Source organism: Populus trichocarpa, chromosome 17, assembly GCF_000002775.5.
Source record: "Populus trichocarpa isolate Nisqually-1 chromosome 17, P.trichocarpa_v4.1, whole genome shotgun sequence".
NCBI lineage: Eukaryota > Viridiplantae > Streptophyta > Magnoliopsida > Malpighiales > Salicaceae > Populus > Populus trichocarpa.
In genome coordinates this window covers 13,016,102-13,034,902 of record NC_037301.2, presented here as the reverse complement: position 1 = coordinate 13,034,902, position 18,801 = coordinate 13,016,102, and the positions used below count along the sequence as shown (strand labels likewise).

The following is an 18,801-nucleotide window of genomic DNA, read 5'->3' as shown; positions in this document are numbered from 1 at the left end:
CGAACCACGTGCCAAGCCATGGATTTGCCAGCTACCACACAGTGACTCAAATGGGCCAAAACCAGGTCTGAATAATATATATGGGCTCTAATGGAGTTAGAAAGAGAATGCTTAAACCTCCATTTCAAAGTTATTTAAAAAACAAAAATTAAATTGAAGGTTTTTATAATTTTTTTTATTGTTTGATGTGCTATTGCTAAAAATAAAAAAATTATTTTAATATATTTTTAATTAAAAAATATTTTACACCACATTAATCAATTAGCCTAACAATTTCTTCTTTTTTTTTTCTTTCTTTTAGTTAAAGAAACATCTTGATTAAAAAGAAGACTAGAAATGTGGCCGACCATCAAACCTTATAGAATTGACAATCAAAGCTTCAATCATAGCATCCTGTAACCAGATAGGAAGGAAATTGGCTAAAACACAAACTCATAATCACAACACTTGTGTCTAAGAACAATGAACATGGGATTGATATTCTTTTTGTTTAGATATTCTTTTTTTTTTAGATATTCTTTTTGTTTCGCTGATGTGTTCTTCAGGGATTGATATACATGTTTAAAAAATTAAACACTTAACACACCCTTTTGTCACCATGATAATTTCCTTTACTTAACCATAATGATAAAGCCAACAATAACCACTTAGATTACAAAACCAAGATGGCTTGCCAAACATTTATAGTAATTATGATGATTTATCCATGATTTTAGACATATAAATACCTCATTAGTAAATTACTAAGAATTTAAAATTTAAACATTTAAACTAAGTGAAAATGAAGTATAATTGTGTTGGAGGACTACGTGGAGCATTTCTAGTTGATGGTAGCCAAGATGGCTTCTCATCATGTTAGACTTAGTAAAATTCCATATCAGAATTCTATGTTTCATTTGAATCAAATTACAGAATATATAGATATAACGGGAGATTTTAGAGGTCTATTCAGTTGACCCTTAAACAAAAAGATTCGATCCATACAATTAGTATTTCTATTCTAGTGTGACTCAATAACTCATGCTAACATCGAGCTAGAGTAATGGCCAATCTAAATTCATTACAAGAGATAGTAAAACTCTAATAGTATTTAGTTTAGCAACTTGTGAGATTATATGTCAATGTAAATCTTTTTGTCACCAATCTTGCTTTGTATCGGTCAATAAATCCATCAATTTTATATTTAATTGAGAGCACCTATTTGCACCGCAATATCTTTTTTCCTTTCAGGTTTTTGTATCAACCTCCATGTGTTATTTTTCTATAAAGCTTCCATCTCTTCTTGTATGGCTTGTGCCCACTTAGAATCAATTAAGACTTTCTTCATATTATTTAGAATCTGACACGAAGATAATGTCTATATGAAGGTCTTAATAGGCTTAGATAAATTGATTAAATAGACACACATACTAGGGATATTAATTGAAACATAAATTTAAAAATTATTTTTAAAAAAGATATATCAAAATAAGATATCAGTAAAAAAAGCAATATAAAAAAATAGGTTGGTTGTTGTGGTTTAATTCGTCAAATCCGTGATCTAGACTATGAACTCAACTAGGTTCAATATTTTATTTCCCCTTAAATTTATATACAAAGTAAAAAAAAAAAAAGGCCAAAAAGAGCCCAGACTCATGGACCTCTATCCTACATGTTTAGGCCATTAAAATGAAGAGCCCTTGAGCGAGTTTGGGCTTATTTTTATTTTTTAAAGGGAAGGATGTCAACGTTTTTGAAAAAAAAAACCCGGCCTACCAAGGCCGATAGTCATATGTTATTTGTCAACCCATATTCTTATCACCATAATGATGGCTAGAAAATCATGCAGCTAATCTTTTGGCCAAAAACCCTAATTTTCAAGCTATTTCAACCTAAAAACACCTCATCAACACCCTTATAACACTCTCAGACCATTTTATCAACTGTAAATACCTAAAAAATAGTTCAAAAACCCGAAATCAAACCGATTTAATTTTGGGTTTCTCGACTCAAATTTGGTTTTTCATGCAACATCGAAGATCTAAACAACCACCATAAGGCTACTCTCATCTCATGGAACCCGTGGAAACAAAAAATCATTTTGGTGGCCGAAAATAGAGTGAACAATGAATTTCTATCTCATCACCGAAATTCGGCAACCCTTCATCTCCTCTCTCTAACTAGGTACAAAAAAAAATAATGCAAATGAACTTGTGTACCAAATTTTTTTTTTTGAAAAATTTAAGAAGACTTAAATTGTATACATTGTATTTTTTAAAAGATCGAGGATCTAAGTGTATTTTTCATGCATTCTCTGTCATGCCTTCTATATTTGGCGTCGTTTTCATTTCGGTCTCCTTTCTTTTGATTTCACCTTTAACTAATAATTTAGATGCAATTGGTCTTCAATTAGGATTAAATCAATATATAAAACTTTGAGGACTAAAATGAATTATAAAAAAATAAACAATATATCCTTGATTTTTTTTTTTGTGAATGTGTGAATATTGTCGGCTAAACAGTAAACACCCCCACCATTTTAGATTTGCACTTCATTAGTTTGGCACCAAATATTACAACAATACAAACTAACTTATTTCAAGTATTGACTAAATTCCAAAGGTCTGCTGCATCAAAAGAATTGCCACTCCAACAATGCTGTCCTTGTTCACAGAACACGTCTCCAATTCTCATCCCTTCTGGAGCGCTGTCCTCTGCAAAAAGACTTTTGATGGGCTCTTGGTCAGATTCTGACCCCGAACGTAGACATCCGGTGTTGCTCGATACACTAATTTCTTTGTCATCTAACAAGCTTTCCCACCGCATACTTTCAACTTCAATAATATCGGAAGGGGACAATGCTGATGTAGACCATGGCTTACAAAGATCGTACCCATATTGAAAACCACCATTGAAAAATGGAATACCTTTTCCTCGTAACCAGCATAAACTTTTGAATTTATGAGGTCGAGGCTTTATTATGTTGGCTTTTGTTATTGCTTTTGGTTCTGGTTTTGTTTGAGCTTCTCTGGTGCCAGAAACCACCTTCTTACTCAGGTTTGTGTTCCAATAATTCTTTAAATCATTTGCTGTTCTTCCTGGAAGTCTACCAGCAATCAATGACCACCTGTGTAACAAAACATAATGTAGTTTATATATATGTACATATATCGCGCAGAAAGCATGACCTTTTGGCTTGGATTTGAGCTTTGTAACTGTGTAATTTCTTAGAGCCACTTTCTTGTTGGCTCCTTCCAATAATATTTCATCAACTTTCATAAATAAAAGTAAGCTTCGATCAATTCAAGCCTTCAAACTTTCTCGTTTCTCCCTCTCTCTCTTACAAGAATTTCTTTTAGTTTTGCTATATATTAGCTGCCATTGGTGATTTTTATTAGATCACTAGCAATATAGTCTACCACTTCTTCATCCCTTGTTTTTTACATCTTTTTCTTCAACAATCTCAGATCGAGTATTGATACTTCCATGCAAGGTTTGCAATGCATGTAATATATAATATATTTACACATTTTCACTTGCCTATTGCCAAGCAACCTGTGTAGCTTGATAATCAAGTCTTCTTCGTCCTCAGAATACTGTCCTCTCTTGATACCTGGCTTGAGATAACTCAACCACCTCAACCTGCAGCTTTTCCTGCATCTATTCAAGCCTGCAAATGAAAATTAAGAATCAGGGTACAGTTTTTCGAAGTGTCCAGCTAGCTAGTTGAATATTCTTTGTCGCTGTAACCAAACACGAGAGACTATACTCGATATAGGCATATAAACATGAGAAAATCTATTGATTTACAAGCATGAACGAAGTCATTTAGATACCTGCTTTGGAAGAAACTTGATGCCATCTTCCTTCACCATATTTCTCAACGCAATCCCTTAGAAGTATATCTTCCTCTCTGGTCCATGCACCTTTCCTTATTCCTGATGAACTCACCATAGTGCCTCTTATGTAGTCTATTTCCCACCTAATTAATGCTAGCAAGTCTATATACAAACAAGCGAAGTACATTTATATCACACTCACTCCAAACTATCATATATATATATATATATATATATATAGTACTGTTATTACCAAGACAATTTTGTAGTTTCAAACAACAGCGATATGCATGGAAACAGTTCTTGCAATCATCAGCTACCAGTCCAACAATTTCAAACGGTTAAATAACGTTTTTAGTGGAAACGGTGCAAATTGTGTAGTAGTTTCAAACAACAGCGATATGCATGGAAACGGTGCAAATTGTCTACTAGTTTCAAACAACAGCGATATGCTTGAAAACCGTGCAAATTGTCTACTAGTGCTAGTGCTCAACTAACAATCAATTGGAAGGATTATGAAATCCATCCAAGAGGCAAGACGGGCAAACACCATCTAAAGTACCCCAAATCATGGTTATAAATGTTTATTTTTTTTTTAAAAAAAACTATTAAAAAATTATATTTCTCGACATTGCCGGTTTTCGAAAACCAATTTCCTTATAAAACAATTCAGCTTAACCCTCTACTTCTTATAGGCCATAGGTTAGCGTTCTTATTCCTACCCAACATAGTAAAAAATAAAGGATAATGTGGTTATTTATAAGTTAAAATTTTCAAAACCAATCATGAAAAGACACTTAAAATATTTAATTTTTATTAATATAGTCTTCACACCAAAAAGCCATTACAATCTATCTTAATAATACTGAATAGAAAAACAAAAAAAATAAAAATAGAAAAGAATAATAATACTTAATAGAAAATAAAGTAGGAGAAAAATTCATTTAAGTAGGAAAACTAGAAAAGTAAAATAATAATGAATATGCAAAAAATTTCTAAATTAAATAAAAAATAAAAAAATATTTTTATAAAAAACTGCCATAACAACCATTTATATAAAAAACTGCGTCTTTTTTTTTAAGCTGGGTTTGACCCAGCCCATACAGTACTGAGCTGGACCCAATTAGTCCATCCGATCACTTGCCCAAGCTGGTGACCCGGCTGGGCAAAGGCTCGCATGCGTGAATTATTCAAAGCTAAAGGAAGAGAACGTGAATAATGGAGCTAAAGGAAGCTTACCTGCTCTGCTGGTGAAGAGGCCGATGATGGTGTGATGGCTGACCTCCTCTCCTCTGTTCCTTCTGTTTCTTTTTGGTTCTGTGTTTTGCTCCTTCGTCTTCGTTCCCTCTGCGTCTTTAGTTCTGTTCGTTCTCTATGGGTTTGCGTCCTGTGTTTTCGTTCTTCTCCCCCCGTCTCTGGTTTTTCGTTTCTGTTTTTTTCCTTCTGTTATCTCTGTTTTCGTCCGTCCCCGGTGCCTTTCCTCTGTTCCTCCTGTGTGTCTCTCCCTTGTGTTCTTGTTTTATCCCCAGAAAACCCCCTGTTCTCCGTCTGTTGTTTTTGTCTGCTCCTTCGTTCTCCCCCTCCCGGTGGGATGTCATCCATTACTGTAGGTGGCACAATCATGGGGCACAGAGAGTGCGGAGCGATTGTTTTTTAAATGAGAAGGTAAATTATTAATAAATATTTGATATTATATACTATATAGATATATATTATAATAAAAAATTAATTTGAAATATATGTACCAACTCAAATCAAGTAAAATTAATTTAAAAATACTTTTAAAATAAATAAAAAACTTATATTATAATTATTCTCTTTGAGATTTTATATTTTAAAATTATTTCATAATGATTTTATTTTTAATCTCATTAAAAATATCTTTTTTAATATATACAAAAAACTTTCATTCATCTATTTCTAAATCTTCTAAGGACTATGAAAGTTTTTTGCACCAATTTTATGCTGCCATAGGATACATAACATCTAAATTCATAGCTTAAAAAGATTGTCACAAATTGATGTTGTTCTTGCTGACTTGTTATTTTGTTCAAGTGGATTAAACATAAATATTAAATATTTTCTTTTTAATTTATCTATTATGTCCCTAATTTTTTGCGTTGTCCTGTACTTCATTTTTAATCACTAGTTAATTCATCACCATCATTTTTCATATGAAATTCATTGCAAAATACTTATCAATTCATCAAAAATCATTTCAATTAATATCCATTAGCATATAATATTACCCATACACATATATTCAACAAACCCATAAATTATTATAAACCCCAACATTTTCAATAACTATTTATAAAGAAATAAAACTAAAATTAGATAATGAAACAAATAGAAAAGATAAAGGAAACTTCCTAAAACATAAAGCATAAGAGGTTATTTGCTTAACTAATTAATAGCTTAGGGCTTGAAGAGAAATTTCGTAGAAAAAAAGAAACATGGACAATAGTTAAAAAAAAAAAAAACTTAGATTAATTAGTAGCTAACAAAGAAAATTAACTCTGTGAAGCTATTATATTAATATTTTAATATAAAATAATACTTAAAAAATAAAAGGATAAAGGAGCAATTGCATTCTCTTGTCCCATTGTGGCTCCGACACTGTATACTAAACCTTTTCATGGAGGAGCAGATAAAAGAACTCAAAGCAGTTAAAAATCAATATTGATTTCATAAAGGGGAACCAAGATTATTTCATGCAAAAATAAACCATATCAATCCTAGGTCTTATTTGGGATCGAGTGTTCTTTGTTTTAAGAAGAGACATTTCCATGTTTAAAGATACTATCTTCAATTGTAAAAGTTGATGCATCGATTGCAGTGGGCACAAAGTACATGGATACCATTGAAAATACTGTTATCGCTTATATAGCTTTTGCAATGCGCGATTTAAATTTTGAAAAATCTCTATTATATTAATATTTTAATATAAAAATATACTTTAAAAAACAAATTAAGGAGGCAATTGCCTCCTCTTGCTCTATTGTGGCTCCGCCACTGGGCACATACATGACAGTGATTGATGGTGGATTTCCTGTTGAATCGGAGGGATGAAGAAGGCGATGAAAACGATGTCGTTTTCAACTGAAATGATCATTTTCAATTTGATCCTTGAACTTTTAACACTTAATAATTGGGTCTCTAATCAAGGAAATTCTTCTTTTTTTAATTATACCCCTTGATAAAATTGTAAATGAACCCCTGAAGTTTAACGCTATTTACAAAACAGTCCTTGTGTTCTGGATTATTCAATTGAGTCCTTAATTGACTCTTCAACTTTTATTGTTTTCAAAATTACCCCTGGAAAAATCAATTAAACTCCCTAAAGTACCCCCGCCATTTCACTTTGGTCCATGAACTTTAATTTCTTGCAATTTTGCCTCAAATTAGCCCCAAACTTTGATATTTCTTCAATTAAGCTCATGATTTCATTAATTAATTAAATCAAAGTTTAATTAAGTCTTCAAACTTATCAATTTTTCTAATTTTTTACCAAATAGACTCCTAAATTTATAATTTCATCCTTGTTAGTCTTCAAACTTTTAGTATGTGTTGTCTTAACCCAATTATTAAATTATTTTTTTATTCATTTTTTGCTGTTATTTATTTATTTATTTTTAATTTTTTAATTTTTTTTTCAAAAATTGGATAATAATAATAATATTGTACCAGCCATATAACTTGCGCTCTGCTGTGGGCTAAATGTTTTTTCTCTAGCAAAAATATTGTACATACAAGTTTTTTCAGTGCATTTTTGTTCATAAAAAATCATAAGTATAAATTAAAAAGCTCATATATACATTTAATCAAATAAATCTAGATCTATGTGTGTTAATAAATGAAAAAAAAAAGTATTAACAATATAAAAAAATAAAACTGAGAAAATCAAAAGACATGTATATATCAAGATATTTAGTTTTGCAAGACATAACATTTAATATATTGTGCTTACTGAATTTATTTATTAAAATTATTTTTTATTCAATTAAATGATATTAAAAATATAAACACATATTAAATTGATTAAATGAAATAAAAGTGAAAAAACTATTATGCAAGACTGTACACATCAGAAATATTATCAAAAAATAATTATATTTTATTTTAAAAAATAATTTTTTTGTATACAAAAAATAAAAAATATTATAGATGAATCAGAATGATCTTTTGAAAAATTAAATACACTAAATACCATAAAAAAATCTCTATCCAAAAAGAGGTTAAATAATAATAATAAAAATCACATGGATATTAGTTGAAATATAAATTTAAAAATAATTTTTTAAAAAAATATATTAGTAAAAAAAGCAATAACAAAAAAAATAGTTCAATTATTATGGTTTAATTCATCAAAGCCATGATCTTAATAATAAACTCAATTAGGTTAAATATTTTCTTTCTTTAAATTTATATTCAACCTAAAAACAATGTGCCGAAAGAAGCTTAGACTCAAGTTCTATGACCCGACATGTCTAAGCCACCAAAACAAAGAAGCTAGAAACTAGGGGTGAGTAAAAAAATCAAAAAATTAAGAAAACTGGAAAAAAAATAATAGAAAAAATCGAACTGTGAAAAAAATAGATTAGAATTTTTAAAAAACCGACAGGTTCAGTTTTATAAGACCGAAACCAAAAAAACCGAACTGAACCTGAACAGAAAAAAAAAAACCCGAGCCAAACCAAAAAAAACCAAGGCAAACCGAAAAAACTCAAGCCAAACCGGTTTGAACTGGTTTTTGTTCTAAAATAACCGAACCGAACCGAACCGAAACCAGTCGATTTGAATCAGTTCTGGTTCGGTTTTGGTTTTTTTTTAAACCGGTTTAGTTATTTTTTTGATAAAAATCAAACTGAATCGAAAGTGATCATTCCTATTATAAACAAACATGGTTTATTTATTTATTTATTTTAATTTTTTAATGAAAGGACGACAAGCATTTTAGATTTTAACCTAATTAGTTTGGCACGAAATATTACAACAATACAAACTAAAGTATTTCAAGTATTGACTAAATTCCAGAGGTCGGCATCAAAAGAGAGGTCACTCCAACAATGTTGTCCTTGTTCACAACAGAACACGTCCGCAATTAATATCCCTTCTGGAGCGTTGTCCTCTACAAAAAGACTGTTGATTGGCTCTCGGTCAGCTTCTGACCCAGAACCTAGGCATCGTTTGTTGTTCGATATATTAATTTCTTTGTCATCTAACAAGCTTTCCCCCCACATACTTTCAACTTCAATAATATCGGAAGGGGACAATGCTGATGTAGAACATGGCTTACAGAGATCGTACCCATATTGAAAACCACCATTGAAAAATGGAATACCTTTTCCTCCTAACCAGCATAAACTTTTGAATTTATGAGGTCGAGGCTTTATTATGTTGGCTTTTGTTATTGCTTTTGGTTCTGGTTCTGTTTGAGCTTCTCTGGTGCTAGAAACCACCTTCTTACGCAGGTTTGTGTTCCAATAATTCTTGACATCATTTGCTGTTCTTCCTGGAAGTCTACCGGCAATCAATGACCACCTGTGTAACAAAAAATAATAAATTTTCCGTAGAGTTAATTAAGGTTTCGATCTACTTCTTCCTTTCTAAACAAAACGGAAGTGGCATGGGTAATAGAGTGTGAGTCGGGCAACGTTGTTAAATAGATGGAAGACACTCGTCAGGACCTACTATGGAGACTTCAAGGCTTGTTTAATAGCATTAAAATTCTCCAACCAAAAAAAATACTATTAAGATTATGCTTAGTAATTTAATCTGTACTTCTCAGCATGCCAATAGGGAAAGGAACTATTTAGAAGATGGACTGACAAAGCAAGGTCTACACAGACAGCATGCCCTTTCGGCTTGGCTTTGAGCTTTGTAATTCTGTAATTTCGTAGAGCCACTTTCTTGTCGCCGTCAGCTTTCATTAAAAAAAGAGAGGAGTAAGGCTTCCATATCAGTTCAAGTTTTCCTCTTAAATTTCTCATTAAATATATGAGATAGCATTTTATTTATAGAAAATTATCCTCTTCAATCAGTTGAAGTCCCTCCCTCTCTTTCGGAGACTTCTTTGGCTTAATTTGCTATTAGCTGCCATTGGTGATTTTTCTTAAACCACTAGAAACAGTACCACTTCTTCTTCATTCGTTGGTTTTTACCTCTTTATCTTCAACAATCTCAGATCGGGTATTCATGCTTACATGCATGGCTTGCAAGGCTGGGGTTCTTAGTAAGACTTTATCATCATCTCTATATCCTTTTGTATTGTTCCCAAGCTTTCTTTTCTATCTTTCGTATTTCTTTTTTCTCATTGTTAGTTCTTTTCCTTACTAGGTGCTTTTAGTGAATACTCTGTCTTGTCAAAAAAAAAAAAAAAATTCTAGATTGGTTAAGAGTCTTAAGACATTTTCACTTGCCTGTTGCCAAGCAGCTTGTGTAGCCTGATAATCAAGTCTACTTCGCCCACTGAAAACTGTCCTCTCTTGACATTTGGCTTAAGATAGTTCAACCACCTCATTCTACAGCTTTTCCTGCATCTATTCAAACCTGCAAATTAAAATTAATAGTCAGTGTATACTTTTTCGATCGTTCAGCTAGTTGAATATTATTCTTTGCCTCTTGCGTAGCTGTTCTAAAACACCATATGTAGAAAAGAGAGACCATAATGTTTGTCGAAAAGATAGGGATGAGGATAGCCCTCTTCGGTCCCTAGAAACCAACACTATTTACAAGCATGAACGAAGACATTTAGATACCTGCTTTGAGAGGAATTTGACACCATCTTCCTTCGCCATATTTCTCGACGCACTTCCTTAGAAGTATATCCTCCTCTTCGGTCCATGCACCTTTCCTTACTCCGAATGAGCTTACCATAGTGCCTCTTACGTAGTCTATGCCCACCTCATTAGATCTAGCAAGACTTCATTAATAAAGATACAATCACGTGAAGAACATTTGCATGTTGATCACTGACTCTAAAATATCGTATATATAAAGTACTTTTCTCAGCTCAATTTAGTAGTTTCTAACTGCAGCGACGTGCATGATTTGTAACCACACGCGGTTTTACTTCTGAGGTGTATGGTTCAAAATATGGAAACTGTTTTGCATTCATCAGCTAGCTACCAGTCCAACAATTCCAAATCGTTAAATAACGTTTTCGCCCCTCGATTGGAGTTTGGATATCAGTTCTCGATAAACACTAGGTGACAAAATTTCATGATCTTTTGGGAGAAACCACCTTCTTACGCAGGTTTGTGTTCCAATAATTCTTTACATCATTTTCTGTTCTTCCTGGAAGTCTACCAGCAATCAATTACCACCTGTGTAACAAAACATAATGTATTTTATATATATGTACATATATCGCGCAACATATGTGAAATTAATTGCGGTAATTATAATTAAATCAAGAGAATTTCCCTTTGTAACCTAATTGACTTCATTTTAATACAATTGGTTTTCTTATCATTAAAAACAAAAATACCTCTTTATATTCCAAAATACTTTAGCTTCCAAGTGAAGTGATTTTGAACTCTCCCCTAAGCTATATGGCTTCGATCTACTTGAGAGTGATTCGGTCAACGCTGTTTAAAAGATGGAAGGCTCTGGTCAGGACCGACCATGGAGATTTCAAGGCTTGTTTAGCAGGATTACAATTTTGATTAGTAATTTAGACTGTGGTTTTCAGCATGTCAATAGAGAAAGGAACTATATTGCAGATGGGCTGGAAAATTAAGGTCTGCACAGACAGCATGACCTTTTGGCTTGGATTTGAGCTTTGTAACTGTGTAATTTCTTAGAGCCACTTTCTTGTTGGCTCCTTCCAATAATATTTCATCAACTTTCATAAATAAAAGTAAGGCTTCGATCAATTCGAGCCTTCAAACTTTCTCGTCTCTCCCTCTCTCTCTTATGAGGATTTCTTATTGTTTTGCTATTAGCTGCCATTGGTGATTTTTATTAGATCACTAGGCGCAATAGTCTACCACTTCTTCATCCCTTGTTTTTTACATCTTTTTCTTCAACAATCTCAGATCGAGTATTGATACTTCCAAGCAAGGTTTGCAATGCATGTAATATATATATATATATATATATATATATATATATATATATATATATATATATATATATATATATATATAATATTTACACATTTTCACTTGCCTATTGCCAAGCAACCTGTGTAGCTTGATAATCAAGTCTTCTTCGTCCTCAGAATACTGTCCTCTCTTGATACCTGGCTTGAGATAATTCAACCACCTCAACCTGCAGCTTTTCCTGCATCTATTCAAGCCTGCAAATGAAAATTAAGAATCAGTGTACACTTTTTAGAACTGTCCAGCTAGTTGAATATTCTTTGTTGCTGTAACCAAACACGAGAGACTATACTCGATATAGGCATATAAACATAAATAGACATAGAAACCTAATATTCATTTTTTAATTTGTTGTTAAAAAAACACAACTATTTGATACGTGGCAAAGCACGAGTTAAATAAATAACACGTGGCAAAGCACGAGTTAAATAAATAACCAGTTAGCTATAACACACAAAGTTCTCCTATTATAAAGTGCTAATTGGTGTTTGAAAAAAAAACACTATATTTATAGAGACATTTAGACTGTTCATTGTGCAATTAAAGATTTATTTATCCACGTTTAATTTAGAAATGACAAATGAGCAAGATTTATTGAAAGCTATTGTTAAGTTTTTTGGATGGAAAAGCAGAAAAATCATTATATCATTCACTAAATTTTATGATTTGAGCTTTTGAGTTTGACAAGATATTCTGAGTTAATACAACCTTAATTAATATAATTACAAGTTTATCATAATTAATTTATTATATTATTTTAGTATCTAAATATATTTTTTATATAAAAAATAATTTGGTTTCGTGACAAAGCATGAAAACCAAGACTAGTTATAACTAGAAGTCCTTTGAGTTTTATTTTTAGCTAGTACTAGCTTTAATATAATCATATTACCCTAATTTTTAACCATAAATCATATCTGAGAACATCTTCATCAACCTGAAGTTAACGACCATGTAAGCTTTCAGTAGCCATCATATGAGCAACCACAGGGCTCGAATCTGAGACCACAGAGGAAGCAAACCTCTTGATCCGAAGTTCTTACTACTCCCAAATTCTTGATTCATGTAGATGATGTTCTAGTCACTCGGTGTCATCTAGGTAACGCGGGTGATCTTATTCAATACCTATGGAATGAGTTCTCTGTCCTAGATCCTCACCAATTAAATATTTATTGCCGTAACTATTTTTTCAACACATAATATGTATGTCATTTTCACCAATATATATAATGCGCCTTCATGGCGACAGGAAGCGTTTTAATGTTCACCTATAAAATCTGTTCCATAAAAATCTCTGTTCCAAGCACGTTAGAAATAGCTACGTCAGTTTTTAATGCGATGTATAATATTTTTTAAGAAAATGTTTTTTATTAAAAATGTATTACGATAGACACACGAACACACCTTAGGGAGTTTATTGATATACGTACGGTCTGAGTATTTGTGCAATTAATTAGTCTCTCGCAACTTGAAAGTGGCTATAGCATTAGTTTGACTGTGATTTTCTTTGGACAAGAACTAACTTTCATAAGAGTTTAGATGTTCCATAAGGGTGACTACGCACCTTGAATACAAGTTTAGGTCATCTCAGTTCAGTTCTCACAGTGCTAACAACTGGTACATGTGAATACACATGACATGGTCCATAGCTAGCTAGCAAGGTGTGAGCGAATGATCCATTGCTAGCCGGGTGGCACTGGTCCATGAGTAGCAGCACATAAAATCCCTACCCATCGACTTCAACCAAAGAGATAGCAGAGTTAAAGCTCTCTTTTGAAACCTGCCATTAACCATTGCACTGTTCTAGGCATACACCACCTAATCCCAAGCCAATTCACAAAACACTGCCAAAGCTTCCAGGAACCATTAATAAGAATTGCCAAGTTTGAACCTGAAATATACTCTATAACCATTTTCTTCCAAATCCCATTTAAGTCATTACTTCTTCTAAGTACTCTCATATAATAAAGTCGAAAGCCTTGTGAAAATGTACTTTCAAGATAAATCCATGCTTACCACTTTTTTTTTTTTTACACTGTGGACCACCGATTAGCTATCATGAATCCATTTAATATTTTTCTTCCCACTATGAAAGCCATTTGATTTGGGCTGATAAGACTTGGCAGTACATTTATCAAACCTGGAGGATAGCACTTACCAATTATTTTGTAGAAGCCATGAACCAAACTAATTGGTATGTACTCCGAGAATCTATAGTTGGTTGCTTTGCTTTTTTGAATTAGTGCCACGTGAGAAGTTTTAATACCTTTCAGCAATTTCCCATGTCTGAAGAATTCTATAATCATATCAAAAATTTCTCCCCCGATGATCAACGAGCACACTTTCTTGTAAAGGGTAAATATGAATCCATCAGGACCTGGTCCCTTTGAGCCTTCGGCCTTCGCAGTTCCACATCGCTTGTCTGACTTCAATCATAGTAATATTTTGTCCCATTTCACAAAATTGGGCTGAAGATAGTGTATTGAAACCCTCAGGACCCATACTTGCCCTTATTGAATCTGCCTTTCTGAATAGGTTGGAAAAGTATGAAACAACAGCAACCTTAATGTCTATTGGAGAAGTGCAAATGACTCCTCCACGACTTATCTGTGTAGTATTATTTCTGCTTCTTCTCATACTTGTTGCCAAATGAAAGAACTAGGTGTTCTAATCATCTAGCTTGCACTTATTTTTTCTTGACTTTTGACTCCTAATTGCCTCAGCACATTTACTAACTTTCCAATGTTCAGAGTTGAGTCTATTCAAATCTGTAAGTTCTTGTTGTATAAGTTGACAATACTCCTCTCCTTTTTCTATTTTTTGAATATCATTTTGAATCTGTATCAGTTTCCTATATATCCTGGTTGCCAAATTCAGCCATGTTCCACATTCTAAATTTGGAAGCTATACAACAATCTTCTTGACCAATCAAAATCTTTCCGGGTGCTTGCTGCAATATTCAGCCCATAAGTCTTCAAGTTTCTCCATCTGACGGTGGTTCGACAAGCCCCTAGGGTAACAGAATAAAGCCAAGTCTAGGAATTGCAAATGACATTCTGGAATCGCAAAGGCTCTATCAATACGACTCATCGATTGTCCTCGAAATCTAGTGTATCAACAGCCATTTAAAGGATGCTCTAGCAAATTACAATTTGAAATGAAGGAACCAAATTCCCTTGAACCAACCACATTCAAGCACTTACTACTTTTATCACTATGGTTCAATGTTTCATTAAAATCCCCTACGATGAACAGAGGAACCTCAAAAGCTACCTGTAAAGTAATAATCTCCTCCCACAGTATACACCTCTCAGTAACCAAACTCCCTGCAAAAACACCTATAACTGCACATATAAAGTTCGTTTTAACATGGAGACGAAAACTGCTATCCATTGCCCACTGTATGCAATAGTTTTAACCTTAAAATTACCTTCATTACCAAGATGCCACCAGTGTTATTAACAGAGTCCACTGAGAACCACTTGACATTAGGATCATTCCATATTGCATATAAACTAAACTAGGTGTGCAAATTCTCCGCTTAGTTTCTAAAAGGATGCGAATGTCATTAGTGTTTTGCAAAATCATTGTTTTAACAGCTCTCTTATTAGCAGACATGCCCAATCCACAACTATTCCAAAAAGAAAATCTGCATAGAAGGCAAATAATTCCTTACCAAGATAAATGCAGACCTGCTACTATTGATTTGCAGCCCAATCATCGATCTCCCTATCTAGATCTTCAACATTCCTAAAACCCAGAATCAATTTTTGCATTTGAATTAAGATCTTGTGGTCGTGATCTACTATCCAATATTTTCGGAAACAGAATTTCATCAGAAACAGCTGCTTTACTGATTTCCAAATCCCAGCTATTATGCCAACTACCAATCGCATCCATGTCTGTTGCCAAATGTGCACATATTACAATTGTAATATCGTCAGCATTGGCAGTATCAGAGGTATCAGCAGTGCTAGTCTCTGTTTCAGTATCATCTTTCTACTTCATCAGGTCAAATGCTGCCACATTGCACTCGATAGCTTCGAATACTGGATAATGCAGAGGATCCAATTCCTGCAGTTTAATCTTATAATCTTTCCCATTTAATTGCAAAGTAATGTACTCCGTAATGAATCTATTAAGCCGTGTACCAATTAAAAGATTAACATGGCCAGGACTCTAACACCCATGTTTTGGCTTTACACCCAAACTCAACCCATATTGTTATTTTTTTTATTAGGATTTGATTATGGAAGGATTTTTAAAGTGTTTAGGATTTTTATATTAATTTGACGGTTGAATAATTTAAGAGATTTAATTAATGTTTTAGGGTGTTAGTTGAATTAAATCTAACTGATTAGACATCTAGCTAGAACTTTGAGTCTTGAATAACCGATTTGTTGTTCTTGGGTTCTGTAAATGTGGAATTGGCAGATTAGTGTCATACCCTCTTCGCAGGGGCACACGGCACGATGACATTTTTCAAATGGTGTCTTGGAGTAGTCTTTAGTTGAATAAAAGAGTTGTCACTTGAAAGATAAGGAACTAATTATATAAATGAACTAATTATATAAGGAACTAATTATATAAATGAAAGATATTAACATCTTTATTATGTCTTACCTGAGATAAGCTGCATTATTTTTTTTTCTTTTTGTTTGCTATGGCCTCATAATATTTCTATTCCTATCAGCCTACTATGAAGGATTTTCTAAGATGAACAAGCTCTGGTTTCCTAAGTCAAAAACTTGGTCTAAAACGGTGATATATCCTTAATTATCATTAAGGTTTCTTTATGGGTGAAATTAAAATTTTTACTACCACGTCATTCCAAATAATATTTAGGATAAAATTCTTTGTATTTTTTATCTTTATATTAGAAATGAATGAGTTGTATTATTTCCAATAATATTTTTAATATTAAATTTATAAATGTTTTATTTTAACCTTATATTAAAGGTGAGTAATTAGAAAAACAATTATTATTCATAATAATATTTTAGATTTTAACCCCTTTTAGATTTTTTTTTTATCCTTATATTAAAAGTGAATAATATTTTATTGTCAAAAATAAGTTTTTAATATTTTTTTGAAAGACTTGGCCATATGTTACTTAAAATAAAATTTTATTTTTGAAAAAAAGATTTTTTATTTTTTTTGTGTGGAAAAGAACCGATTCGTTTAATACTAAAAAACCGCTTCACGTATAAGTTATAATTTCAAATATTAAATAAGAATAAAAAAAATTAATAAAGGTAATTCTAATTAAATAAAAAATTTCTCTTTGTAACCTGATTGCACTCTCCCCTAAGATATATGCAAATTTCAATATAATTCGTATTCTTAACATAAAAAATTAAACTCTTTTATATCCAAAAGACTTTAGCTTCCAAGTGATCTCCCCTAAGATATATGCAAATATTTATCATAAGTAGGGCTTAGATCAACTTCTTCCTTTCAGAACAAAACTGAAGTGGTAATTGATAGTGATTCGGTCAATGTTGTTATAATGGATGGAAGACTTGTTTTATAGTATTGCAATTTTGCTTAGTAATTTAAACAGCAGTTCATATCAATAGGAAAAGGAACTATATAGCAGATGAACTGGCAAAGCAAGGTCTGCACAGACAGCATGACCTCTTGGCTTGGCTTGGCTTGGCTTTGAGCTTTGTAATTCTGTAATTTCTTAAAGCCACTTTCTTGTTGGCTCCTTCCAATAATATTTCATCAAATTTCATTATGAGAAATAGTGAGGCTTCGATCATTTCAAGTCTTCAAACTTTCTCGCATCTCCCTCTCTTTTTTGAGACTATTCTTTGGTTTTACTATCAGCTGCCATTGTTGATTTTCTTAAATCATTAGCAACAGAACCACTTCTTCATCCATTTGTTCTTACCTCTTTTCCTTCAAAAATCTCAGATCGAGTATTTATACTAACATGCACGGTTTGCGAGGCTGAGGTTCTTACTAGACTCGTCATCATCTCTATCCTTCGATTTCTTTCGTATTGTTCGCAAGCTTTGTTTTCTATCTTCGGTATTTTTTTTTCATTACTATTTTATTTTCTCATTTGGTTCTTTTAGTGAATGCTCTGGCTTGTCCAAAAATAAAAAAATCAAAGAAACCAAAGGGTACCACCAGCTTGATATCGGCTTCCTTCATCATATTTTTCAACGCATTTCCCTGGAATTTTATCTTCCTCTTCAGTCCGTGCACCTTTCCTTGCTCCTATTGAACTTACCATAGTGCCTCTAACAGTAGTGTTATCCCATCTAATTAAAGTTATCAAGTATGTAAGATATATACAAACACGTGAAGTACATTTGCATGTTGATTAGTCTTAGACGCAGTAAAAATTGTAAATACAATTTTTTTTTTAGGATTCTCAAGGATCTCGACAGATAAATTTAGAGTTATTTAAGATTTATACAAATATTATCCGAAGATTATATGGTTTTTCAGTTTCAAATAATTGCTTCAAGGTTGAGTTATTACAAAACATAAGTTATCCAAGTATCTAACCTTTAACAGTAATCTATACGAACTATTAGTGAAAAATCTCATAAACCCTTTAGAAGAGATTGATTGTTATGTCTTTTAGTGTTACCTCTTTTTTAATGTTTTTAAGGTGTTCTGTATTGTATAGTGTACTATATAGAAAATAAAAGACATAACATTCTATTTATAGAAAAATATAAAAATCCTATAAATTAATGATATAATATTAATTTGCCACCCGAATAATATCACATTTATTATTTTAGGATAATTTTATAAATTTAGTCAATCAAGTCCCTACTTGATTTTTTCAAATCTAAAATTATTGTAATTCCCTATATAAATTATACTCTAATCCTCAATTTCTAAAACTTATT

At 32.3% G+C, this 18,801-nt stretch overlaps 1 protein-coding gene and 1 pseudogene across 2 annotated transcripts; both read right to left on the bottom strand.

Annotated features, from left to right (window-relative positions):
* Positions 1 to 2,494: 2,494 nt before the first annotated feature.
* On the bottom strand, positions 2,495 to 10,835 carry LOC18099377 (transcription factor MYB1). 2 transcript variants are annotated; one of them, XM_052448309.1, is made up of 4 exons: positions 10,580 to 10,835; positions 10,241 to 10,370; positions 9,281 to 9,362; positions 2,495 to 3,024 (listed from the first exon to the last, which is right to left on the bottom strand). In XM_052448309.1, exons 1-4 carry the CDS (start codon positions 10,695 to 10,697, stop codon positions 2,578 to 2,580), a joined length of 777 nt encoding a protein of 258 aa, XP_052304269.1. In that variant the 5' UTR covers positions 10,698 to 10,835; the 3' UTR covers positions 2,495 to 2,577. The 2 variants fall into 2 exon arrangements, with proteins under 2 accessions (XP_052304269.1, XP_024444725.1); XM_024588957.2 differs by lacking the exons at positions 9,281 to 9,362; positions 10,241 to 10,370; positions 10,580 to 10,835 and adding exons at positions 3,520 to 3,649; positions 3,816 to 5,034 and having other exon boundaries at positions 2,495 to 3,106.
* A 205-nt stretch (positions 10,836 to 11,040) lies between these two features.
* On the bottom strand, positions 11,041 to 18,170 carry LOC127904480 (transcription factor MYB1-like; annotated as a pseudogene).
* Positions 18,171 to 18,801: the final 631 nt, after the last annotated feature.